This window comes from Pongo abelii, chromosome 18 (genome assembly GCF_028885655.2).
Source record: "Pongo abelii isolate AG06213 chromosome 18, NHGRI_mPonAbe1-v2.0_pri, whole genome shotgun sequence".
Lineage (NCBI taxonomy): Eukaryota > Metazoa > Chordata > Mammalia > Primates > Hominidae > Pongo > Pongo abelii.
In genome coordinates, this window is record NC_072003.2 from 67,767,308 (window position 1) to 67,789,814 (window position 22,507).

The 22,507-nt window shown below is 47.8% G+C and overlaps 1 protein-coding gene and 1 non-coding gene across 19 annotated transcripts in view; one reads left to right on the plus strand and one right to left on the minus strand.

The window, feature by feature from the left end:
• SLC7A6 (solute carrier family 7 member 6) overlaps positions 1-22,507 on the plus strand; it is a 35,787-nt gene that overhangs the window by 11,252 nt on the left and 2,028 nt on the right. For 14 of the 18 annotated variants that reach the window (XR_010137846.1, XR_010137847.1, XM_063717732.1 and 11 more), the window contains 8 exons: positions 750-1,308; positions 13,169-13,294; positions 15,813-15,957; positions 16,685-16,808; positions 17,034-17,137; positions 20,233-20,329; positions 21,893-22,042; positions 22,156-22,339. Coding sequence is in view for 15 of the 18 variants with exons in the window: in XM_063717732.1 (XP_063573802.1) it covers positions 786-1,308; positions 13,169-13,294; positions 15,813-15,957; positions 16,685-16,808; positions 17,034-17,137; positions 20,233-20,329; positions 21,893-22,042; positions 22,156-22,339 (1,453 nt within the window). In the remaining 3 variants the exon portion in view is untranslated. Of the gene's footprint in view, positions 1-27; positions 524-723; positions 1,309-13,168; positions 13,295-15,812; positions 15,958-16,684; positions 16,809-17,033; positions 17,138-20,232; positions 20,330-21,892; positions 22,043-22,155; positions 22,340-22,507 lie in introns of those variants that run through there. The other 4 variants (XR_010137848.1, XM_063717733.1, XM_063717731.1 and 1 more) reach the window with 3 other exon arrangements.
• Positions 9,617-9,723, minus strand: LOC112129526 (U6 spliceosomal RNA). Its single transcript, XR_002911915.2, has one exon. It is a non-coding gene; the product is annotated as a U6 spliceosomal RNA (small nuclear RNA).

Here is a 22,507-nt window from a genome sequence, read left to right on the forward strand (position 1 = left end):
TTTTTGTAGGTTTAGTAGAGATGGGGGTTTCACCATTTTGGCTAGGATGGTCTCGATCTCCTGACCTTGTGATCCGCCCGCCTCGGCCTCTCAACATGCTGGGATTACAGGTGGGAGCCATTGCGCCCGGCCAGGTGTGTATTTTCATTAGGGACTTCCCCTTGGTTTAGTCACTACAATGATGATATGCCCCTGTCTTAGCATAATTCCTCACCCTTCCCATCACCTCCTCATGTTCTGTACTGGCCTGAGAGTAGCTGCAGATGTCTCCATGTCTCGCTGGACATTGCAGAAGTCCCAGTTTACGTTTGGGTAGAGGTGAGTGGGCAGGATTACCTGAGTATGGACAGTGAGAAGCCTTTTAGCTGGTGATGACTGTGTACCAGGTGCAGGGACTCTGGTCTTCTCTGCAGGGCAGGTTTGTGGATTTTAAGCTGGTGAGAACAGAGCAGAAATCTATAACTCAAGGAGAATCCAATCGTTGGACAAATTTAATGCTAGCCTACTCTGGGCTGCAAGACAGGTATTTGTCATCGGAAGTCATCATCACATCATGCGTGAGCTCTCATGGCATCTTTCTTGGGAGCAGTGAAGGTCTACCCACTTCAATTTCCCTGTGTCCTATGGTGGGAACTGAGACAGGCCTATTGTCATTAGTGCTGTGTGCATGGCATGCTGTCCCTAAATAGGAAGAGGGCAGAGCCTCACCAGCTCCTGCCCTAGACTGACATACTTGTATTCTTTGCCAGGCCACAGTAAACACAGGTGTGCAGGAACCGTTTGTCATGGAAGCCAGGCAGCCTGGGAGGCCCACACCCACCTACCATCTTGTCCCTAACACCAGCCAGTCCCAGGTGGAAGAAGATGTCAGCTCGCCACCTCAAAGGTCCTCCGAAACTATGCAGCTGAAGAAGGAGATCTCCCTGCTGAATGGGGTCAGCCTGGTGGTGGGCAACATGATCGGCTCAGGGATCTTTGTCTCACCCAAGGGTGTGCTGGTACACACTGCCTCCTATGGGATGTCGCTGATTGTGTGGGCCATTGGTGGGCTCTTCTCTGTTGTGGGTGCCCTTTGTTATGCAGAGCTGGGGACCACCATCACCAAGTCGGGAGCCAGCTACGCTTATATTCTAGAGGCCTTTGGGGGCTTCATTGCCTTCATCCGCCTGTGGGTCTCACTGCTAGTTGTTGAGCCCACCAGTCAGGCCATCATCGCCATCACCTTCGCCAACTACATCATCCAGCCGTCCTTCCCCAGCTGTGATCCCCCATACCTGGCCTGCCGTCTCCTCGCTGCTGCTTGCATATGTAAGTAGGGGCTGAGATTGAGAGGATGTTGGGGGGTGGGGGGTACCATAATAATGGTACTTTAGGCCAGGCGCGGTGGCTCATGCCTATAATCCCGGCACTTTGGGAGGCTGAGGTGTGGGTTGGGAGCCTCGAGGCTCCCAATTACCTGAGGTTGGGAGCTCGAGACCAGCCTGACCACCATGGAGAAACCCCGTCTCTACTAAAAAAACAAACATAGCTGGGCGTGGTGGCGCATGCCTGTAATCCCAGCTACTTGGGAGGCTGAGGCAGGAGAATTGCTTGAACCCGGGAGGCGGAGGTTGTGGGGAGCGGAGATCATGCCATTGTACTCCAGCCTGGGCAACAAGAGCAAAACTCTGTCTCCAAAAAAAAAAAAAAAAAAAAAAAAAGATACTTTATATTTGAATAGCATATTTTGCATTTTGGAGGGGAGGGAGGTTTCTTACCTTTTGAGGAAGTAATTTTACCAGTCATTTGGTCCTGAGAGATAAGTAAGCACAACGGATGGGGATGGGAGAAGTTTGAATCTGTTCATGGCTTTTGGTGCCTCATATTCCTCCTCTCTTGGCTGCCCTTGTTCTGTTTTGTGGTCTGTGTGACAGGTTGGGGCATGTCTTTTATTTGTCTCGACAGCTGTTTTGATTGAAGTCAACATCGCTAGTTGTAAGCCCAGAAAAAAACCCCACCAGTGTTGAGGCCTTTATTCTGTTGCTAAAGGAAAAAAAAAAAAAAGAGTTATTTTATTTCCCAGATTTTTATCTTAAACCAGTTAAAGTCATCAGTGAGAAAATAGGCTTCACTAGACTGTGGGAGTCCTACGGTGGTAAACCTCAGGCCCACAGGACCCTTTCCTGTCTGCCGTTGCTGCTCTTTGTGGCTTGCTCTGAGCAGCAGGTACAACAACAAAACACCTTTTCTTCCTAGTGTATCAGACTTCTTTACACTGACTTTGTAAACAAGCTCTGCCTGCGGCCACATTTGAGTTTCTGCAGATAGAACCTGAGAGATCTCAGTTGATCCCTCTTTATTTTCCTTTTTCTCTTACAGGGTAGTAAGAGAAAAGATTGCTGTGAATTTACCCAGCCTTGCAGAACTAGTGTTTTAAATGAGAAAGGCCCAGAATTCTATGTTCCTTAGCACTGTACTGCCAGAGGTACTTAATAATATTCTGTTCTTTCCACATCTCCGCTTGCAAAAGCATTGGCAGTATATGCAGTTTATCCAGTGTTAAAAATAGCCTGAGAGTACCTTGGAGTTAGCAATAAAGGACTGTAGAATACCCATGCCTCTTGACTTTATGGAAATTGTTAAAGACAAATTAAAGGGAAAACCCTCCATATTCCTTGGGATAGTGAGGGGGAAACAGATACCCTTAGGATTAGGGAAGGCGGCTGCTCAGCTATATGTCTGATAGGCTTTGGCTAGGGAGACTCTGGTCTGACTGAGCTTTCTAAAAAAGGGAATAATTTTCTGATTATAAAATATGTTTATTAGGCCAGGCATGGTGGCTCACGCCTGTAATCCCAGCACTTTGGGAGGCTGAGGTAGGAGGATTGCTTGAGCTCAGGAATTTTGAGACCAACCTGGGCAACATGGTCAGACCCTGTCTCTATAAAAAATCAAATTAGCTGGGCATGTTGGTGTGTGCCTGTGGTCCCAGCAATTCAGGAGGCTGAGATGGGAGGATCTCTTGAGCCTGGGAGGTCGAGGCTACAGTGAGCTATGATCACGCCACTGCACTCCAGCCTGAGTGACAGAGCAAGACCCTGTCTCCAAAAAAACAAAACAAAACAAAAAAACCTCACAAAGCATGTTTATTTAGAAAATTAAATTACTCTTAAGTCATCCAAAATCTATCACCAAAAGAAGAGTACTTTTTTTTTTGAGATGGAGTCTTGCTCTGTCACCCAGGCTGGAGTACAATGGCATGATCTCAGCTCACTGAAACCTCTGCCTCCTGGGTTCAAACGATTCTCTTGCCTCAGCCTCCCGAGTAACCGGGATTACAGGCGCCCGCCACCACGCCCAGCTAATTTTTGTATTTTTAGTAGAGAGGGGGTTTCACCATGTTGGTCAAGCTGGTCAAGAAGAGTATTTTTATTTAATTATTTATTTTTGTGAGACGGAGTCTCGCTCTGTCGCCCAGGCTGGAATGCAGTGGCGCTATCTCGGCTCACTGCAAGCTCCGCCTCACTGGCTCACACCATTCTCCTGCTTCAGCCTCCCGAGTAGCCGGGACTACAGGCGCCCGTCACCACGCCCGGCTAATTTTTTGTATTTTTAGTAGAGACGGGGTTTCACCGTGTTAGCCAGGATAGTCTCGATGTCCTGACCTCATGATCCGCCCGCCTTGGCCTCCCAAAGTGCTGGGATTACAGGTGTGAGCCACTGTGCCCGGCCTTGTATTATTTTTTAATTAAAAAAAATTTTTTTTTCAGATGGAGTTTCGCTCTTGCTGCCCAGGCTAGAGTGCAATGGCATGATCTCAGCTCATTGCAACCTCCGCCTCCTGGGTTCAAGCGATTCTCTTGACTCAGCCTCCCGAATAGCTGGGATTTCAGGCATGTGCCACCACACCTGGCTAATTTTGTATTTTTAGTAGAGACAGGGTTTCTCCATGTTGGTCAGGCTGGTCTTGAACTCCTGACCTCAGGTGATCTGCACACCCGGCCTCCCAAAGTGCTGGGATTATAGGTGTGAGCCCCTACGCCTGGCCTATTATTATTATTATTATTATTTTTTTTTATTTATTTTTTTTTTTTTGAGACTGAGTCTTGCTCTGTCGCCTAGGCTGGAGTACAGTGGTGCGATCTCTGCTCACTGCAACCTCTGGCTCACTGCATCCTCTGCCTGCCGGGTTCAAGAGATTCTCCTGCCTCAGCCTCCCGAGTAGCTGGGAATATAGGTGCGCACCACTATGCCCAGCTAATTTTTGTATTTTTAGTAGAGATGCGGTTTCACCATGTTGGTCAGGATGGTCTTGATCTCTTGACCTCGTGATCTGCCTGCTTTGGCCTCCCAAAGTGCTGGGATTACAGGCGTGAGCCACCATGCCCAGCCATAAGTACCTTTTGAGGTCATCTTTTCTTGTAAGTTGTACACTGCTTTATAAAATTAAAAAAAAAAATTAATATTGGCTGGGCATGGTAGCTCATGCCTTTTGTAATTCCAGCACTTTGGGAGGCTGAGGAGGGAGGATCACTTGAGCACAGGAGTTTGAGACCAGCCTGGGCAACAAAGCAAGACCCCACCTCTAAAAAAAAAATAATTAGCCAGGCATGGTGGCGGTGGCAGTGGTGTGCATCTGTAATCCTAGCTACTCGGGAGCCTGAGGAGGGAGGATCCCTTGAGCCCAGAAATTCAAGGTTGCAGTGAGCTATGATCATGCCACTGCACTCCAGCCTAGGTGACGGAATGAGACTTTGTCTCAAAAAAAATTTCATATTTAATCTCTTTCATCAAATACTCTTAGAAAACATGGTTTGAAGATACATAAGCAATCTCCAGGCAGTATAGTATAGTGGTTAGGACTGCAGGCCTCCATGCCAGACTGGATTTAATTTTCAGCTTTATCATTGACCAACTGTTGATCTTGGGGAGTTAACTAATTGCTGCCTCGATTTTCTCTTTTATTTTTATTTTTTGAGACAGAGTCTTGCTTTGTTGCCCAGGCTGGAGGGCAGTGGCTCAATCTTGGCTCACTGCAACCTCCGCCTCCCAGGTTCAAGTGATCCTCTTGCCTCAGCCTCCCAAATAGCTGGGATTACAGGTGCGAGCTACCATGCCTGGCTAATTTTTATATTTTTAGTAGAGATGGGGTTTTACCATGTTGGCCACACTGTTCTCGAACTCCTGAGCTCAAGTGATCTGCCCACCTTGGCCTCCCAGAGTGCTGGGATCATAGGTGTAAGCCTGTAAGTGTGGGCCGGCCAGCCTCTTTCATTCAACATGTACTTTCATCCAGATTCCTCGGGATCTGAATTCCTGCAGGCTTTCTATCCTAGAAGCACTGGCTTTTCCAGAATCCAGGCCTGAGGGCAAGAACTTGCTTGTCATAGTAATGGCTAAGTCATAAAATCATATTCTCTTCCGACTAGGGTAGGCTTTAGGGTTCAGCTTACTTCCCTTCTTGGAACTTAGGTTGCAGTATCAGGCTTTCAACAGAGCTAGGATATGCTGAGAGAGTCTTCTTGAGTAGAGGCGGCAGTGGGAACAACATGGTTTCAGGAGACATAAATTGCATGAAACCAATTAGGTTATTTAGGGGGAAAAAAACGAAAGGTCTGCACTGAATCTAGGGTAAGACTTTGGTAGGATAGGAGAATTAAGTTAGTCTTGAAACTGAGGCATGAGAGGGGTCTGGCTTGTTGGTTGGGAGACTGCGTAAACAAGTTATAGCCATGCCATTCTAGACACTTCCATCCTAGAAGGGATGGCCCAGGAAGTCTGTATATAACCAACTCTAGGGCAGAGGCTGCAAGCTGGTGACCTGTGAGCCAGACTTGGGCCCCAGAGATAGATTTGTTTGGTTTGTGGTGTTGTAAATAATTTTGAATTAGTTGCCAACATTTGAAAATCAGGACTTGCCTTTTCTCTTGAAAAATCAAAAGTTCGGGCATCGTTGGACCCAAATTCCTGCCCAGTAAAATAAGCTGGATTTCAGTAGTCGTAGCTCCTTTAAAAAAAAAAATTTTTTTTTTTGTTTATTTAAAAGGAGTATCCCTATGTTGCCCAGGCTGGTCTCAAACTCCTGGCTCAAGTGATGCTCCCGCCTCAGCCTCTCCAAGTGTTGGGATTACAGGTGTGAGCCGCTGTGGAGGGCTATGGCTTTTTTTTTTTTTTTTTTTTGAGATGGAGTCTCGCTCTGTCACGCAGGCTGGAGTGCAGTGGTGCGATCTCGGCTCACTGCAAGCTCCGCCTCCCAGGTTCACGCCATTCTCCTGCGTCAGCCTCCTGAGTAGCTGGGACAACAGGTGCCTGCCACCATGCCTGGCTAATTTTTTGTATTTTTAGTGGAGACGGGGTTTCACCATGTTAGCCAGGATGGTCTCGATGTCCTGACCTCGTGATCCGCCCACCTCGGCCTCCCAAAGTGCTGGGATTACAGGTGTGAGCCACCGGGCCCGGCCGGCTGTGGCTCCTTTTAAATGGAGTATGGAATCCCCAATCCACTGTAGTTCTCCACTTCTTGTATTATACCCAGACTTTTTTGCCTTTGCTCACTCATATTACTTTCCTGGCCTCTGAAGGCACTGCACTTTCAGATCCTGGCTTTCTGGCTATACCCCATCCCATTCCCAGGTTATACTGGCAAGGAGATCCAAGCAGCTTTTTGCAGATTTCAGGCTATTTTATTTCACCTACTAATTATCCTAGTACAGTGATTCTCAGCCAGAGGGAAGTTTATCTTCCAGGAGACATTTAGCAATATCTGGAGACACTTTTGGTTGTCACAACTCCTGGGAGGGGGTGCTTTTTGCTTCTAATGGTAGAGGTCAGGGGTGCTGCTGAACATACCACCATGCACAGAACAGCTTCTCACAATAAAGACTTACTTGGCCTAAAATGTCAATAGTGCTGAGGTTGAGAAACTCTGTCTTAAGGGTGCACTCTGTTCATATGTGTCCTGGGGTTTTGGAATCTTATGTGGTGAGGCAGGGCCACAGGCTGCTGACTGAACTCAGTAAGTTTAGGGGCTCATACTCACTTGTGGGACTAATGGGGAGAAATGTTGGTTCTTGAGGTAGGTACATAGGGTCTCCTCTGCCTAGGTGACCAGCAGGATTCACAGTAACCCAGGTGCCCGTATTATAAGAGTACTTGATTTGACTGCAGAAGGGTGATGTTTCTGCCTTGGGTGTTGTCAGCCCATTTAGCTTTGTGGGCTTTGACCTTGGGATCCTCCCTCTTGTGTAGGCTCATACACATCAATGGAAAATATTTGCTTTGAAGATTTCAACATGGAAGTAGTTCATTGCTGACACAGCAGCATCAAAGCCCAGCGCCTGCTCACAGCTGAGACTCCATTCCCCCTGAGTTTGTTTGGCAAGGGTGACAGTGAGCAGGAGGAAGAGAAGGAGGGAGACTGGGAAGGATGAGACTGGAGAGAAGAAGAAACACTGTATGATCCCTGAGTATCCATTGTTTCCATGCTTTCCTGCTCTCTTGGACCCAGGCCTGGTCAGAGTTCTCAGTAGAAAAGATACGCTCCTCATTTTGGCTAGTTGCTATGGACAGACAGCTTTCTTGTTCTGAGAGTGATACGGGGCTAGGGAGGACTGGGTCTTGATCATAGTTGTTTCAAGACTCCAACCCTATATATAGTTTGAATGCTTTCATAATGGGACTAAATGTATTTGTGTAATTAAAAACAAAGACACTGGCCAGGCTCAGTGGCTCATGCCTGTAATCTCAGCAGTTTGGGAGGCCAAGGCAGGAGGATCACTTGAGCCCAGGAGTTCATGACCAGTCTGGGCAACATAGCAAGAACTCGTCTCTTAAAAAACAAAATAAAACAAAAAACCACAAAAAAAAAAAACAAGGATACTTTAAAAAAAGACACATACATTACATATTTATATACATCCCAGGAGGTAGCTACTGATTCTGGGATCCCCATTTGGAAGGGTTTACCTCCTCTGGAGTGTTGGAGAGCATTTCACTCCTGAATGTCTTGTTGTCCCCTCCCTACCCTGCCTTTCTTCCTTTCTTCCTTCCACATTTTTTTTTTTAGATGGAGTCTCACTCTGTTGCCCAGGCTGGAGTCCAGTGGCGTGATCTTGGCTCACTGCAACCTCTGCCTCCCGTGTTCAAGTGATTCTTCTGCCTCAGCCTGCCGATTAGCTGGGACTACAGGCACACGCCACTATGCCCAGCTAATTATTTTGTATTTTTAGTAGAGACGGGGTTTCACCATATTGGCCAGGCTAGTCTCAAACCCTTGACCTTGTGATTTGCCTGCCTCGACCTCCCAAAGTGCTGGGATTACAGGTGTGAGCCACCGCGCCCGACCTTTCTTCCACATTTTTGTTGTTATTTTTTGTTTACAGTTGCATTCCTTTGTCCTTGAATGCCCCTTTATAACATTCAGCATGTCTGGGAGGAATTGGAAGGTTTCCCTCTGCTCTCTGTTGCCTGTGGGAAAAGAGAGTTGTGACTACTGTCAGTGTAGCTGGGAGTACAGCTTCAGATTGCCAGGCCATCTCCTCATCAGAAAGAGAGTATGAAAGGCACAGTTCTGCCAGAGGGTGCATATGTTATTCACTATTAACTTGGGTTTCAGACAACAGAAAACCTTTAGTAGCATGGCTCAAACATGTTGATGTTTGTTTCTCTCACATGTTAAAAGGAGGCAGTGTGGGTTGGATGACTTCAGTTCTTCAGGGAGCCAGGTTTATTCCTTCTTCTGTCTTCCTGCCATCCTCAGCCTGTGACTTCTAGCTGGTAGTCCAGGATGGTTACTGAAGCTCTAGCTGTCATGTCTGCACTGTAACTGACAGAAAGGACAAAGACACTGCCTGCCCCATTTAAAGACACTTTCTGAGGTCTTATGTGAAATATTAGCATACATCCCGGGAGAAAACCTGGTTGCATAGCCATACCTACCTGCAGGAGAGGCTGGGAAATGTCAGCTTTATTTTGGACAGCCATGCCTTCAGCTAAAATTTCTATTACGAAGGAAAAAGGGAAGAACAGATAGAGGAAGATAACTAGCCGTGTCTGCCACAGAGACTTTGGGGATTTGTTTCTGCTTTGGCTTTCAGTCTGGATCTGCCATTTGAGTACTCCTTTCTCAGCAATAAGCTCCCACAGAGCCTTGAAGACCCTCACATGGGTCCCACGCTCATTGGTGCAGGCTTGTCCAGCAAGGAAATGAGATCAGAAGAAGAGGGAAGGCTTGGATGTTTTAACTGTGGTAGCTGAATCTTAGCATCTGGCTTTAAGGCCCAGTTGTTGACTTTGTTTGAACTCTGATAGTTTATGGTAAGCTAGGGGGGCTGGGAGTTCTGGGAAGCAATAGAGGAGTAAGGATCAGATGGTGAAATTTTGTTTCTTAATTAGAATCAGGAGAACAGTCAAGGGACTTGGCTTCTGCTTGACTGTTCTAGGAGCTCTCTGTTCTCTGGCAGGGCTGAGAGTAGGGTGAGGCAAGCGAGGTGCCTGGGGTCAGCGTTGAAGGGCGTACTCACTCTCAGGTTCCGGCGTGTGGTTCCCTGAGAGTGAGTGCCTCCTTAAATTTTGTGCCCTAGGTGCCTCCTAGCTTCACACTGCCCTGGCTCTGCCTTCTGGTGCTACATTGTTGCTAATGAACTACTTTTATTTTTAAACAAATTCTTTTAAAATTTTTCAGGGGCCATGCTAATCTTCTTTGCATCGTTCCAATTTTAGTATATGTGCTGCTGAAGTGAGCACGAACTATTTTTATTTTTATCTAGAAAGAGGTGTATGTTCACAGTAAACCATGGTAAACCACAGAGTGGAAAAAGTCTCCCTCCCTCTCCACAGCTTTAGTCTTTCTCCCCAGAGGAGCCACTCTGACCAGGTGCTTTTGTATCCTTCCAGCTGGTCTATTGGAATGGACTCTGCAGGCATTTCCACAAGCAGCCTTCTTTATTCATTAGTTTAGCACATAGTTGAATTTCCACTGTGTGTAATATTTACCTGTGCACAGGGAGGACCAAACCTGTAGGACATTTATGGCAGGAGAGGAGGAAGGAGAAGGATCAGAAGTGAGACCCAGTGCTTGTTAGTGGGTCTGAGGAGTGTATCAGCTTCTCTTTCCCTGGGAGCTGCAAACCAGAAGCACAGTTAGTACTGCCAGGATATTGTCAGACAGTCTCTTTCTCCATGTTTATTTCCACCTTTTTGTGTTTCTCTCCTTTTGTCCTCCTCTCTCTGTCTCTGCCTCCTTGTCTCTTATCTCTCACCCCTCTGTCTCTGTCTTCTGTGTGTTTTCTCGTCTTTCTTTTTTTTCTTTTTCTTTTTTTTTTTTTAGAGACAAGTTCTCACTCTGTTGCCCTGGCTGGAGTGCAGTGACTATTCACAGATGCTATTACAATGCACTATAGGCCCGGACTCCTGGGTTCAGCAGTTCTCCCACCTCAGCCTCCCACACAGTTGGGACTCCAGGTGTGCACCGCTGCCCCGGCCCCTGTCTGTCTTTTTGTCTAAGCTGCATGCCCTCCCACTTCTGCTTCTTTTTGTGTTCTGCTTCCTTCCTCTACTTACGGTTTCTGTCCCTTTGTTACTAAGGGCTTGTATGTGACTTTGACTTGCTGTAGCTCCTGACCCTTCTGCCCATTACTGTTGGATTCAGTTTCTTGGTATTCCAACTCTGTGTTTCTGGGAGAGGCAATATAACAGGCTCAACTTGGGTCCAGTGTCTGGCTCCATCAGTCATGATAGGGAAGGGGGAGCAATTCCCAAGAAGGAGCTGGGCAGGTACTTCAAAACATGGCTACTGTACTGTATAGGGGCCTATGGATTACTGGCACCTATTAACTAGGTAATCCTTATGTTAGCTGATTGAGGCTTAACCCCATACAGGTAGCTTTGATCATCAGGGTAGGTCCCTGGGAAGACCTGCCAGCAGCATGCATTTCTTTGGGCTGCTTCTTCCCTCCCATTTGACCACTGTCCCCCTACTCCCACATCATGATTGACTAGTAAGCACCTGTGTTAACTTGCCAGTGTACTGAGTGAAAGCTCTTTGAAGCCATTGAGCCTGCCACCTGCCACCTGTGTTCATTTTCACAGGCTGGCCGTAGGCACTTCTCTCCATTTGAATGGAAGAATATCCAACTTTCTGACAATTTGCCTTGCCCCAGGGAATTGGAAGTTAGAGTGAAAATCTTACCACCTTGGTTCCAACCAGGGTTTATCAGTGCCCCTCTTTGCTTGGTGATGAGCTTAAGAAAACAACATGGCCAGGCGCAGTAGCTCATGCCTGTAATCCTAATACTTTGGGAGGCTGAGGCAGGAGGATTGCTTGAGCCCGGGAGTTCCAGACCAGCCTGGGCAACATAGCAAGACCCCTGTCTCTACAAAATATTTTTTTTTTAATTAGCTGGGTGTGGTGGTGTGCACCTGTGGTCCCAGCTAATAGGAGGTTGAGGTGGGAAGATCACTTGAGCCCTGGACATCGAGGCTGCAGTGAGCTGTGATCGCACCCACTCCAGCCTGGGTGACAGAGCAAGACCCTGTCTCAAAAAAAAAAAAGAAGAAGGAGAGAAAGAAAATAAAATGATATACTGCTGTTACCTTCTGAGAATTTGTGATCTTGGGAGAAGCATGACCCAATCACCTGAGGGAGAGACTTGAGACAGGTGTCTACATCACAATAGCATAGACACTAACCTGTGCTAAGAAGCAGGAATGCCATGTGGTTCAGGAGAGAAAGAGCTCAGAGAGGGGCTGGGTGGTGTATTCAGAGAAGGTTTTACAGAGGAAGAGGAAGCGGGGGCTGAACTAGACCTTGAAAGTGGGAGTTGCTGTTGGCTATGGCAGGAAGAGGAGGGGAGGACATTTCTTTTTATGTGTGCGTACGGTGCGAATAAGAGAGAGAGTCTGGCTGAAGGAGAGAGTGCAAAGTGGGTAGGAATAAGTGGAGTTGGCCTAGAGGATGGGCCCAAAAGATTTTGTAGTAAGATTTGAGGTGCACCTAAAAGTTCTATTTTTGGATGCTAGAGACAGTACTCACAGATGTCACTGCGTTCCTTCCTGCTGGATATTGCTCTTATGTCGTCCCCATGGATCAGTCATTGTTTAGCAGGAGCAAAGTGCCGGGGCTCTCAGCACAGGGCCCAGATGTCACTGAGGTGTGTGAGGAGCTAGAACTTAAGGCCACGTGAGCCTAGGGAGTACTCGAGTGGGTGCACTTCTCCATGGACTTCATTGAGAATTGGGAGGTATAGGTAGGAATGAGGGTGGAAGCGATCAGTGGGCTTGGGAATGTGAACTTAGAAATGGTAGTTAGCTTCTCTCAGCCTCAGTTTCCTCATCCATAAAATGGGAATAGGAATATCTGTATTTTGGAGTCGTGAGAATTGATGGAGAGGTGTATGTGAAATTGTCAGGCATATAACAGACTTTTCTTTTTCTTTTTTTTTTTTTTTTTTTTTGAGACAGGGTCTTACTCTGTCATCAGGCTGGAGTGCATGGCTCACTGCTGCCTCAATCTCCTAGGCTCAAGTGACCCTCCCTCCTCAGCCTCCTGAGTAGCTGGGACTACAGGTGTGCACCACCACGCCCAGCTAATTTTTATATTTTTTGTAGGGACAGAGTTTCTCCATGTTGCCCAGGCTGGTCTATAACTCCTAGGCTCACATGATCCATCTGCCTCAGTTTCCCAAAGTGCTGGGATTACAGGTGTGAGCCACTGCACCTGGCCTCATTTTTACACTTAATGCAAAACACTGTCTCTCTAATTTCTTAGATAACCTGCCATCTACATTCAAATTTACCTCACTTACTGATGAATTTCTTTTGGCCATGAAGAGGTCTTGTGTCTCCTGTGGTTTGGAACCTTGGGAGTCTGGGTGGGAAAGAGTGGGTGAAATCACCCATCCCTGGGCCTGGGGGGAATTCCCAGAAATGCTGTTGGCCATCAGGATGTATAAGTATGGGTTCACGCATGCCTTCATATCCTTGAGCGCCAGTAGTGATGGAAGTGCCTGTATGCTGTCAGCTGGGGTGGGTGCAGGGTGTCCCCTCACTTGCCAGTTCGCCTTGTTCTGACTGGTCCATTGGCCCCTTTGCCTTAGGCAGGAAGGGCAGAAAGAGTGCTCTCTGTAAAGGGGGGTTGGGCCCCTGTGCCCTCAACTCAAGCCTGCCAGTGACTTTGTGGTTTTCCTCCTAGGTCTGCTGACATTTGTGAACTGTGCCTATGTCAAGTGGGGCACACGTGTGCAGGACACGTTCACTTATGCCAAGGTCGTAGCACTCATTGCCATCATTGTCATGGGCCTTGTTAAACTGTGCCAGGGTAAGTGGTGGGAAGGGGGGTACCACCAAGAGTTCCTCTGGATTCCCTGAGGAGGACATGGGGACTCTGTTAGCTTCACTGCTCAGCTGTTTCTATGTACATGCTAGCATGTGTCAGTGAGTGCAAGAGATGGGAGTAGATTTCTTTCTGGGCTTTCTGGGCCAGGCTGGCTTGGCCAAGTGGACATGAGTCAGCCTCTCCCTCAGGGCTGGTTTCCTTTGGTGGAGGCTGGGAGCATTGCAGGAAGCCAGCCAAGGGCCTAGGAGCTCCTGAAGCTTGGGTCATGATTGGGTCATAAAAGTAATCTGTGGGGATAGAGTGGCTCCTGTTTGTGGTCTGTGACTGCCAAGCTACAAGTAGGAAGACTGGGCCCTCCTTGAGACAGGTGGCAGGGTATATGGAGCTGGAAGTGGGGTATGGAAATGGGTGGTTATTTTGCAGCCTTTACTTTTCATCTGGGCTTGTGTTCAGCAATCCCTCCTCAAGTCAGCTCTCAGAAAAATATTAAAATATTGTGAAATTGGCAGTGTCTTTCCTAAATGTTGGCTTTAGAAAGCTTTTCATTCCTGGAGCAGAGAGGACTGGCAGTGAGGGTAACAGGCCTACCAAGATCTCATGAGCCCTAGAGAGGTCTTGAGGTGTCTTTAGCCACAGATATCTCAATCATTTCACAGCCCAGTTCTCTAGGTCATCAGTCCCTAAATGTGGCTGTGTACAGTCACCCGGGGAGCTGAGACCCTAATCTCAAATCTATTGGGTCACATTCTGGTTGGTTTGGAGTCTAAAAAGCTGTGCTTTTAAGAATTACCCTTGGCCCGGCGCGGTGGCTCACGCCTGTAATCCCAACACTTTGTGAGGCTGAGGCGGGCGAATCAGCGGGTCAGGAGTTCAAGACCAGTCTGACCAACGTGGAGAAACCCTGTCTCTACTAAAAATACAAAAATTGGCTGGGCATGGTGGTGCACGCCTGTAATCCCAGCTACTTAGGAGGCTGAGGCAGGAGAATGGCTTGAAAACAGGAGGCGGAAGTTGCAGTAAGCCGAGATTGTGCCACTGCCCTCCAGCCTAGGTGACAGAGCAAGACTCCGTCTCAAAAAAAAAAGAAAGAAAAGAATTGCCCTTGTTGGGCTGGGCGCAGTGGCTCATGCCTGTAATCTCAGCACTCTGGGAGGCCGGGAGGCTGAGGCAGATGGATCACCTGAGGTCAGGAGTTTGAGACCAGCCTGGCCAACATGGAGAAACCCTGTCTCTACCAAAAATACAAAAAATTAGCCGGGCATGGTGGCGGGTGCCTGTAATCCCAGGTACTTGGGAGGCTGAGGCAGGAGAATCGCTTGAACCTGGGAGGCAGAGGTTGCAGTGAGCCGAGATCTTGCCATTGCACTCCAGCCTGGGCAACAAGAGCGAAACTCTGTCTCAAAAAACAGAAAAAGGAAAAGAAAAAATTGCCCTTGTTGATTCTTAGGCTGCTGGTCTAGCCCGTGTACTTATATCAAGTTAGTAGAGCTAGACACGTGGATGTCCCTGGAGGCTCGGGAGCATCCTGGGGTCAAATTGGGTTTTGAGTAATCCTCCCCTGAAGATCTGTTCCTTAGGGAACCACTGCTGTGTATGAGGATGGACACCCCTGAGGACAGGGGTCTCTATTTTCTCTTCTCTTGCTGCATAGCCAGCTCTTTTTACCACATGAGAGCTGGGTCTAGGCTTTCTTCAGGGTATGACAATGGGGTTCCTTAGAAGTCTGGGTCTTGTTAAAGACCCCAGTGTGTCCAGAGGGGTCTCTGTCCTGGGTAGCTGGGTGCTGTCCCCTGGGCTTTTGTGTCCGCAGTCTCTGAGGCCTCTGAGGAGAATGACAGGCTGGGCTGGCTCCCCAAAGGGTGGGGGTGGCTCAGGCCTAGTGAAAGATAAGGTCTCAGTTCCTCTATAGCATGTGATCTCCCCCATGCAACCATAGCTACCGCAAGTAGAGCAGCAGAGAGTCCTTCCCATGAGGCTGATAAACCGATTGACCAAATTGTGCAGTAGTCTGGTCCAAGAGAGGTAGTTCACAGGAAGGTCTAATTTTCAATGAAAAATGACTCCTTCATGTGAAACGGGGTTCTTGACATAAATAGGTAGAAGAGCTGGGGCTTGCTGTGAGATCATTTGCAGGAAATGGAAATTCTTTAGGGTTTTGGAAGAAGTATTGTCACATCAGAGGGCAGCCAGGAATGTCTTTGGTTTTTTATTGTCTAGTTTTATTAAAGGAATGTGAGCTTTCCTGAGGAAGTGGGTGGGGTGGTAAAGTGTAGGGAGCTAGTGGTTGTTGATCTTTTGGTGTTAAATTATGTTTTTTTTTTCTTTCCCCTACCTTCTTGTTTTTTCTTTCTTGTTCCTCCCCATTCCTCCTTTTTTTCATCTTCCCTTTCTCTTTCCTATTCTCCTTTTGTATCTTTCTCTTACACCTCCCATCTCCTCCTCCTTTCTCCTTTGGCCTGCTCCTTCTCTCTGAACCCCTCACCTGCCTTTGCCCCCACAGGACACTCTGAGCACTTTCAGGACGCCTTTGAGGGTTCCTCCTGGGACATGGGAAACCTCTCTCTTGCCCTCTACTCTGCCCTCTTCTCTTACTCAGGTTGGGACACCCTTAATTTTGTAACAGAAGAAATCAAAAACCCAGAAAGGTAAAGGTGGGATCACACTCTCACTCCCCAGCTTGGCTGGAACTCCTGCTGATAGTGGGCGTGCCTGCCCTCATCCTTCTCCTCCTCCCTCCGACTCTCCTCCCCTCTTCTCCCTACTTCCCCCTTCTCCAGCTAGGAGGGGCTGAGGGCTAGAATGGGAGTGAGTGAAGGTAGGAAAGCCTTTGGCTCCCTGTCCTCATGTTCGCACTGGAGGATACACAGGGTCCTTCCTAGAGGAGAGGCCCTTCAGTGGGGAGCAGCAGACCCAGATGGGGTTAAGGGATTAGGAGCTTGCACCTTCAGTGGGGAGCAGCAGGCCCAGCTGGGGCAAAGGAATTAGGACCTCGGACTCTGGTGCTGACACTACAGCCCACAGAACCAAAACTTATTCTGGCCAGCTGGGTCCCCAGCCTGGCATCTAGTCCCCAGGACACTGTTCCTTGCACTGTTCCTCTGAGATCACAGATGCACGAGGATTATGAAACACAGTAGGACCCATTGGTCCTACTGTGGCAAAGATTAAATATTGATCATGCGCTGTCTTCACAGAGAAAGTTGTGTCTTTCTCAATAGAAAGAACCCAGGGTCAAGGGGAAGGTGAGCCTGCCTCAAAGACTTGGAGGCTAGTGAACTGTTAAATGTTCAGAAAATCCCAGTGGAGACTTGATAAACTTTGTTCCCAAGGAGAGGTTGGTTCTAGGTAGTCCTTTCTCACTTGTCCTGACAGAAATTTGCCCTTGGCCATTGGGATTTCTATGCCAATTGTGACGCTCATCTACATCCTGACCAATGTGGCCTATTACACAGTGCTGAACATTTCAGATGTCCTTAGCAGTGATGCCGTGGCTGTGGTGAGTCTCTTGGGATCCCCATTTGTTCATCATCTCCTGATGCTGAGCCACCCTGCACAGCTCAGTCTATCTTACTGCACCCTCCTCAGCTCTGCAGGATGAGGTCATGAGTCTAGGCCAGAGGGTGGGCTGCTTAGCAGTGATTGCATTTGTTCCGAGATTATAGTTGCAGGAGGATTATGAAACCCTGTCCATTTAAGTGCCTTTTCTGTGCCCTGCCCCCAGACATTTGCTGACCAGACGTTTGGCATGTTCAGCTGGACCATCCCCATTGCTGTTGCCCTGTCCTGCTTTGGGGGCCTCAATGCATCCATCTTTGCTTCATCAAGGTACCATGTCTCTGTGTCACTGATAATAGACCACAATATTTCATTCTCTGGGGCTTAGGCATAAGAGTTCCTTTTTTCTCTCCTTTTCATGGGCATATAGGGGGTGTGTGTGTGTGTGTGTGTGTGTGTTTGGTATGTGGGCATGTACTTGCCTTTGTGCAAGTAGCACATTTGTATGCTGGTAGCTCATGTTTCCATCTGAGATGAGGACAGATTGTGTGCTGATAGCTCATGTTATGTGTTGATAGCTCATATTTATGTGCTGGTAGATCATATTTTGTGTGCTGGTAGCTCATATTTGCGTGCTGGTAGCTCATATTTATGTGCTGGTAGCTCATATTTTGTGTGCTGGTAGCTCATGTTTTGTGTGCTGGTAGCTCATGTTTATGTACTGGTAGCTCATGTTTCCATCTGAGATGAGGACAGATTGATGAAAGGTATAGGGGAGAAAGGCAACAGCTTGGAGTGGTGACTTGGGCAGGGACCAGATTCTAGGCTCCTTGTGGGTTATGCTGTAGCCCCAGGATTCATTCCTTCAGTAAATGATAACAGCACTTGCTGTGTACCAGGTATTGGTGCTATGTACAGAAAGACTTTCCCCCTCACTTCCCAGAAAACGCCGAGGCCATCAGGTCTCCTGATCTCCTCTCTGCAGACATCAGTAAGTGTGCTGGTCCTTCCTGTTGTTGCAGAGGAAGGAGCGGGTGTGCCTTTCCTGGCAGACTCTGCTACCTGGGCTCGGGGTTCCAGCACTTCCCTTCTTCTTCAGCAGTTTGCTCCATCAGTTGGCCCTTCTCTTTGGTGGGTGCTTACTTGGAGCCAGCTCTCCAATAGCTTCTCTCCTCTCCACTTAGGAGAGTCACAAAATAGCGTTTCGCGTCTCTCCTCTTCCCACTTACTGGATGTACTACTTTTTATTTTTTAAATATTTTTTTTTAGAGATTGGGGTCTCACTATGTTGTCCAGGCTGGTCTCAAACTCCTGGTCTCAAGTGATCCTCCCACCTTAGCCTCCCGAGTAGCTGGGATTAAAGGTGTGCGCCACCATGCCTGGCCCTGGATGCACTTGTGAGACAGCAGTCTGGGCTTCAACTTTCATTTATTTTCCCATCTGTTAAGTTTGGCTTCTACTACCTGAAAAATATTCTTATTAAGGCTATCTCTTTCTTAGCCTATCTTTAGTCCTCATCCTATTGGACCTCTGAAGCAAGTGATGCTGACCACTTTCCAATTTTGAAACAATTCCCATGGCTTCTATGACATAAGATACCTGAGAAGAAAGTTTCTTTCCTGATTTCTCTTCCACTCACCCTATAACTGGTGTTGTCCCCAGGGCCGGGGGTATAATAGTCATCCAATAAATATTTGCCATGTGAACAAACAGAAGCATGAAAAATAAAAGAGAGTTTTGTCACGTTCATTCTTTTTACTGGTTTTCACACACCAGTCCATGTATTGTGCCTCCCTGGGGCAACCAAAGAATTAGAGAAGTCAAGGCCTTGTAAAAGAACATAGTGTCCAGCTGGGCATGGGGCTCACGCCTGTAATCCCAGCACTTTGGGAAGCTGAGGCGAGAAGATCACCTTAGGTCAGGAGTTCGAGACCAGCCTGACCAATATGTTGAAACCCTGTCTCTACTAAAAATACAAAAAAAAAAAAAAATTAGCCGGGCATGGTGGCATGTGCTTATAGTCCCAGCCACTCGGGAGGGTGAGGCAGGAGAATTGCCTGAACCCAGGAGGTTGCAGTGAGCCGAGATCGCGCCATTGCACTCCAGCCTGGGCTACAGAGCGAGACTCCATCTCAAAAATAAAAAACGTAGTGTCATCTTCCCTCTGCTCAGCTTAGTTGTGATAGATGGACTTCTTGTCTAGCCTTTCCGTGACACCCTAGCCTCCCCCTGCTCTAGTTTGCCCTCCAGTCTGGTGTCAAATCCTGTCAGGCCCTTACCTCAAAGCCACAGCTGACTCTCTGTGTTTGTTCAGACTCCACAGTGTGGCCTTGTATGCAGGTTCTTCCCAGCACCCTCTTCTCACACAGCTTGCCCTGGGGCCCTAGGCATTCTACATCAACCTCCAAAGAGGCCACGCTCTTTCATACCTCCACACATTTTGCCTATGCACATGCTCGTTTTCTCCACCTACCGACTTGCTTCTGGAAACTCTTCTTTGCATCTCTTCTCTTGCAAAGCATTTTGGCACAAGCCTCAAGCCTAGCGAGTGAGTGTCGTGTACTCCAAGGTGATGCTGACCATGCTGGGGGGCAGTTCATTTCTGCGCCAGTCTTTTTTTGTTTGTTTTTGAGATAGAGTTTTACTCTTGTTGCCCAGGCTGGAGTGCAATGGTGCAATCTCGGCTCACTGCAACCTCCGCCTCCCGGATCCAAGTGATTCTCCTGCCTCAGCCTCTCGAGTAGCTGGGATTACAGGCATGTGCTACCATGCCCGGCTAATTTTGTATTAGTAGAGACGGGGTTTATCCATGTTGGTCAGGCTGGTCTCAAACTCCCGACCTCAGGTGATCCACCTGCCTCGGCCTCCCAAAGTGCTGGGATTATAGGCATGAGCCACCACGCCTGACCGCTGTACCAGTCTTTTTCCCAGTCGGTAGAGCTCTTTAGGTGTAGAAAGGAAGCCTGGGTTGTCTCTCTGACCCTCAGTCTTGCCTTACATCAGCTCAGGGAAAATATATGGAGGGCATGAACAGAAATCTGGCTGCCCTTTAAAAGCTATTATGTTAGCTATGAATCTGGCATGGATTGGGTGAGCCTGTTAGTGGGTGACAGCAGGGTGAGGCATCTGTTTGATGTTGGTGAGGTATCTGTGGCTGAGAGAAGAGTGGGTGTCTGGGTGATGGTGGGTGGGGCATCTGGGTAGTGGTGAGGTGCCCGGGGATGAAGAGGGAGGGAAAATCTGTAGGGAAGCGGGGGAGCGGGGAGGTTGGACTGGTGATGCACTAAGGACCTGGGATGCTCCTGGGAGGCTGCATCCTGCTTTCCTCGGGGGCTCTGAGCTGAGTTTGTCCAAGTGAGGAGTGTGGCCGTATGGCTGAGTAAAAGGAGTAAAGGATCCTGCTGACACATTTCTCATCCTTCTAGGTTGTTCTTCGTGGGCTCCCGGGAGGGCCACCTACCGGACCTTCTGTCCATGATCCACATTGAGCGTTTTACACCTATCCCTGCTTTACTGTTCAATGTAAGCTTTGCTGGGACCACGGGGCTCGGGAGGATCTGTGCGTTGCTCCTTCTGATTTGTGCTAAGTTGTTAAATAAGAGGGACCCTGAGAAAGGCCTTACTCTAAGATTCGAAAAACAGTTCATTTTTTGTTGTCATTTAGTTCTTTTATGGTTTTATTACGTTTAATTTTGGATTAATCTGGAATTTATATTATAGCATAGTATTGAGAAAGGTGGGGATTCACTTAATTTTTTCTCGAATGGCAGCCAGCTATACCAATATTGCTTACTCAACAATCCATTTTCCCAGTTTTCAAACTTTTATTATAGAAAATTAATAATAGCTAATTTTTTAGGGTCCTTAATGTATGTGCCAATTATTATTGTATGCTCCTTAAATGTGCCATCTCAACTAATCCTCCCCATCAGCACCAAGTCTCCTTGGTTTAGCTTTATACTGACTATCTGAAAACTAAAGAGGGACCAAGGGTACTTCTTTGGTTCCCCCGCCCTTGGAATTTTCCTAGCAATTCTCACATTCGTTTATTTGTCTTGATGAACTTTTCTATCATTTCATCAAAGTAAGAGAAAAATTCTCTTGATATTTTGACAGGGCCAGCATTGAATTTATAAATTTAGGAGGTTATCTGACTATAGGCACATACCACCAGGCCTGGCTAATTTATTTTTTGTAGAGATGAGGTCTCACTATGTTGCCCAGGCTGGTCTTGAGCTCCTGGGCTCCAGTGAGCTGCCACTTCAGTCTCCCAAAGTGCTGGGATTATAGGCACGAACCACCACGCCCAGCCTTCTCTTCTTAATACAGGGTTCTCCCTTATCTCCACAGAATGAGCTATTTTGTTTTAAATCCTTTGTTGATAATTTGTAATGAAAAGATTATTGAAGTTTAAACACATTTGACCTTGTCCCAGGACTCTAGACCCTGATCCTTGTCTTCTAGGATTCTTTTGTTCCAGAGGCTAATGCTGTCATATGTCTGGATGGATCCATTTTGCTAGTTTCCAGGTCCAACACCTGACTTCAGAGGCCTGAAATGCTACAATTTCTCCCTCTGGCTCAAAATTCTTCCATGGGGAGAGAGTTATATTCCATTATTTATTGACATTATTTAGTCCGGATGGGTAGGGATCCATTTTGCTAGTTAGCATTTCTCAGGCCCGAGGACAGTAAGATGATTCTGAAGGCGTTTCCCCCATTTGTATGCCAGGTAGTTGCGACCCAGGTCTAACCCCTCTCTAGGACACCATGTAATCCATGTTAAGGTTGGTGCACTGAAGTGAGGAGGGCCTCAGCGTCTGCCTTTTTCTAAAGTGCTTGCAACAAGGGGGAGGCATTGAGTGGAGGAAGGGCTGCAACAGAAGAGGGAAAGATGCTACCCTGAGGGTTAATGTACCTCAGGGTACATCAAGGAATGGACCTATCTGATGCCAAGGGGTCAATGAAGAGCCAGAGGTAATCTGGTGAAGTAGCATCAGATCTAGTACTGACTGCTGGGTGGGGGAGTCTCCTGGGGGCGCAGGTGGTGACGATGCTCACCTGTCTCCCCACCCCTTTCCCACAGTGCACCATGGCACTCATCTACCTCATCGTGGAGGATGTTTTCCAGCTTATCAACTACTTCAGCTTCAGCTACTGGTTCTTCGTGGGCCTGTCTGTTGTTGGACAGCTCTACCTCCGCTGGAAGGAGCCCAAGCGGCCCCGGCCTCTCAAGGTCAGCAGCTCTGGGCAGACTAGGAGGGGTGGGCCATCTCCCTAAGGTGGCTTCTTGCCCATGAGCTGTTTCCTCTTCCCACGTTACTTAATCTCTCACCCCCTCTATTTCAGCTGAGCATGTTTTTCCCCATCGTGTTCTGCATATGCTCCGTGTTTCTGGTGATAGTGCCCCTCTTCACTGACACCATTAATTCCCTCATTGGCATCGGGATTGCCCTTTCTGGAGTCCCTTTCTACTTCATGGGTGTTTACCTGCCAGAGTCCCGGAGGCCACTGTTTATTCGGAATGTCCTGGGTGAGCTTCTCTGCGCCCCACTACTCCCTGGCGGCTGTGTGTGCATGCGCATGCAGAGGTGGGGGGTGGCTAACAGCTTCCCCATACTCAGAATTTGCTGGAGGCCATGAGACCCAGCTGTCCACGACTTCCCTTTTGATTTTGACATGATCACTTTAGTTCTAATTT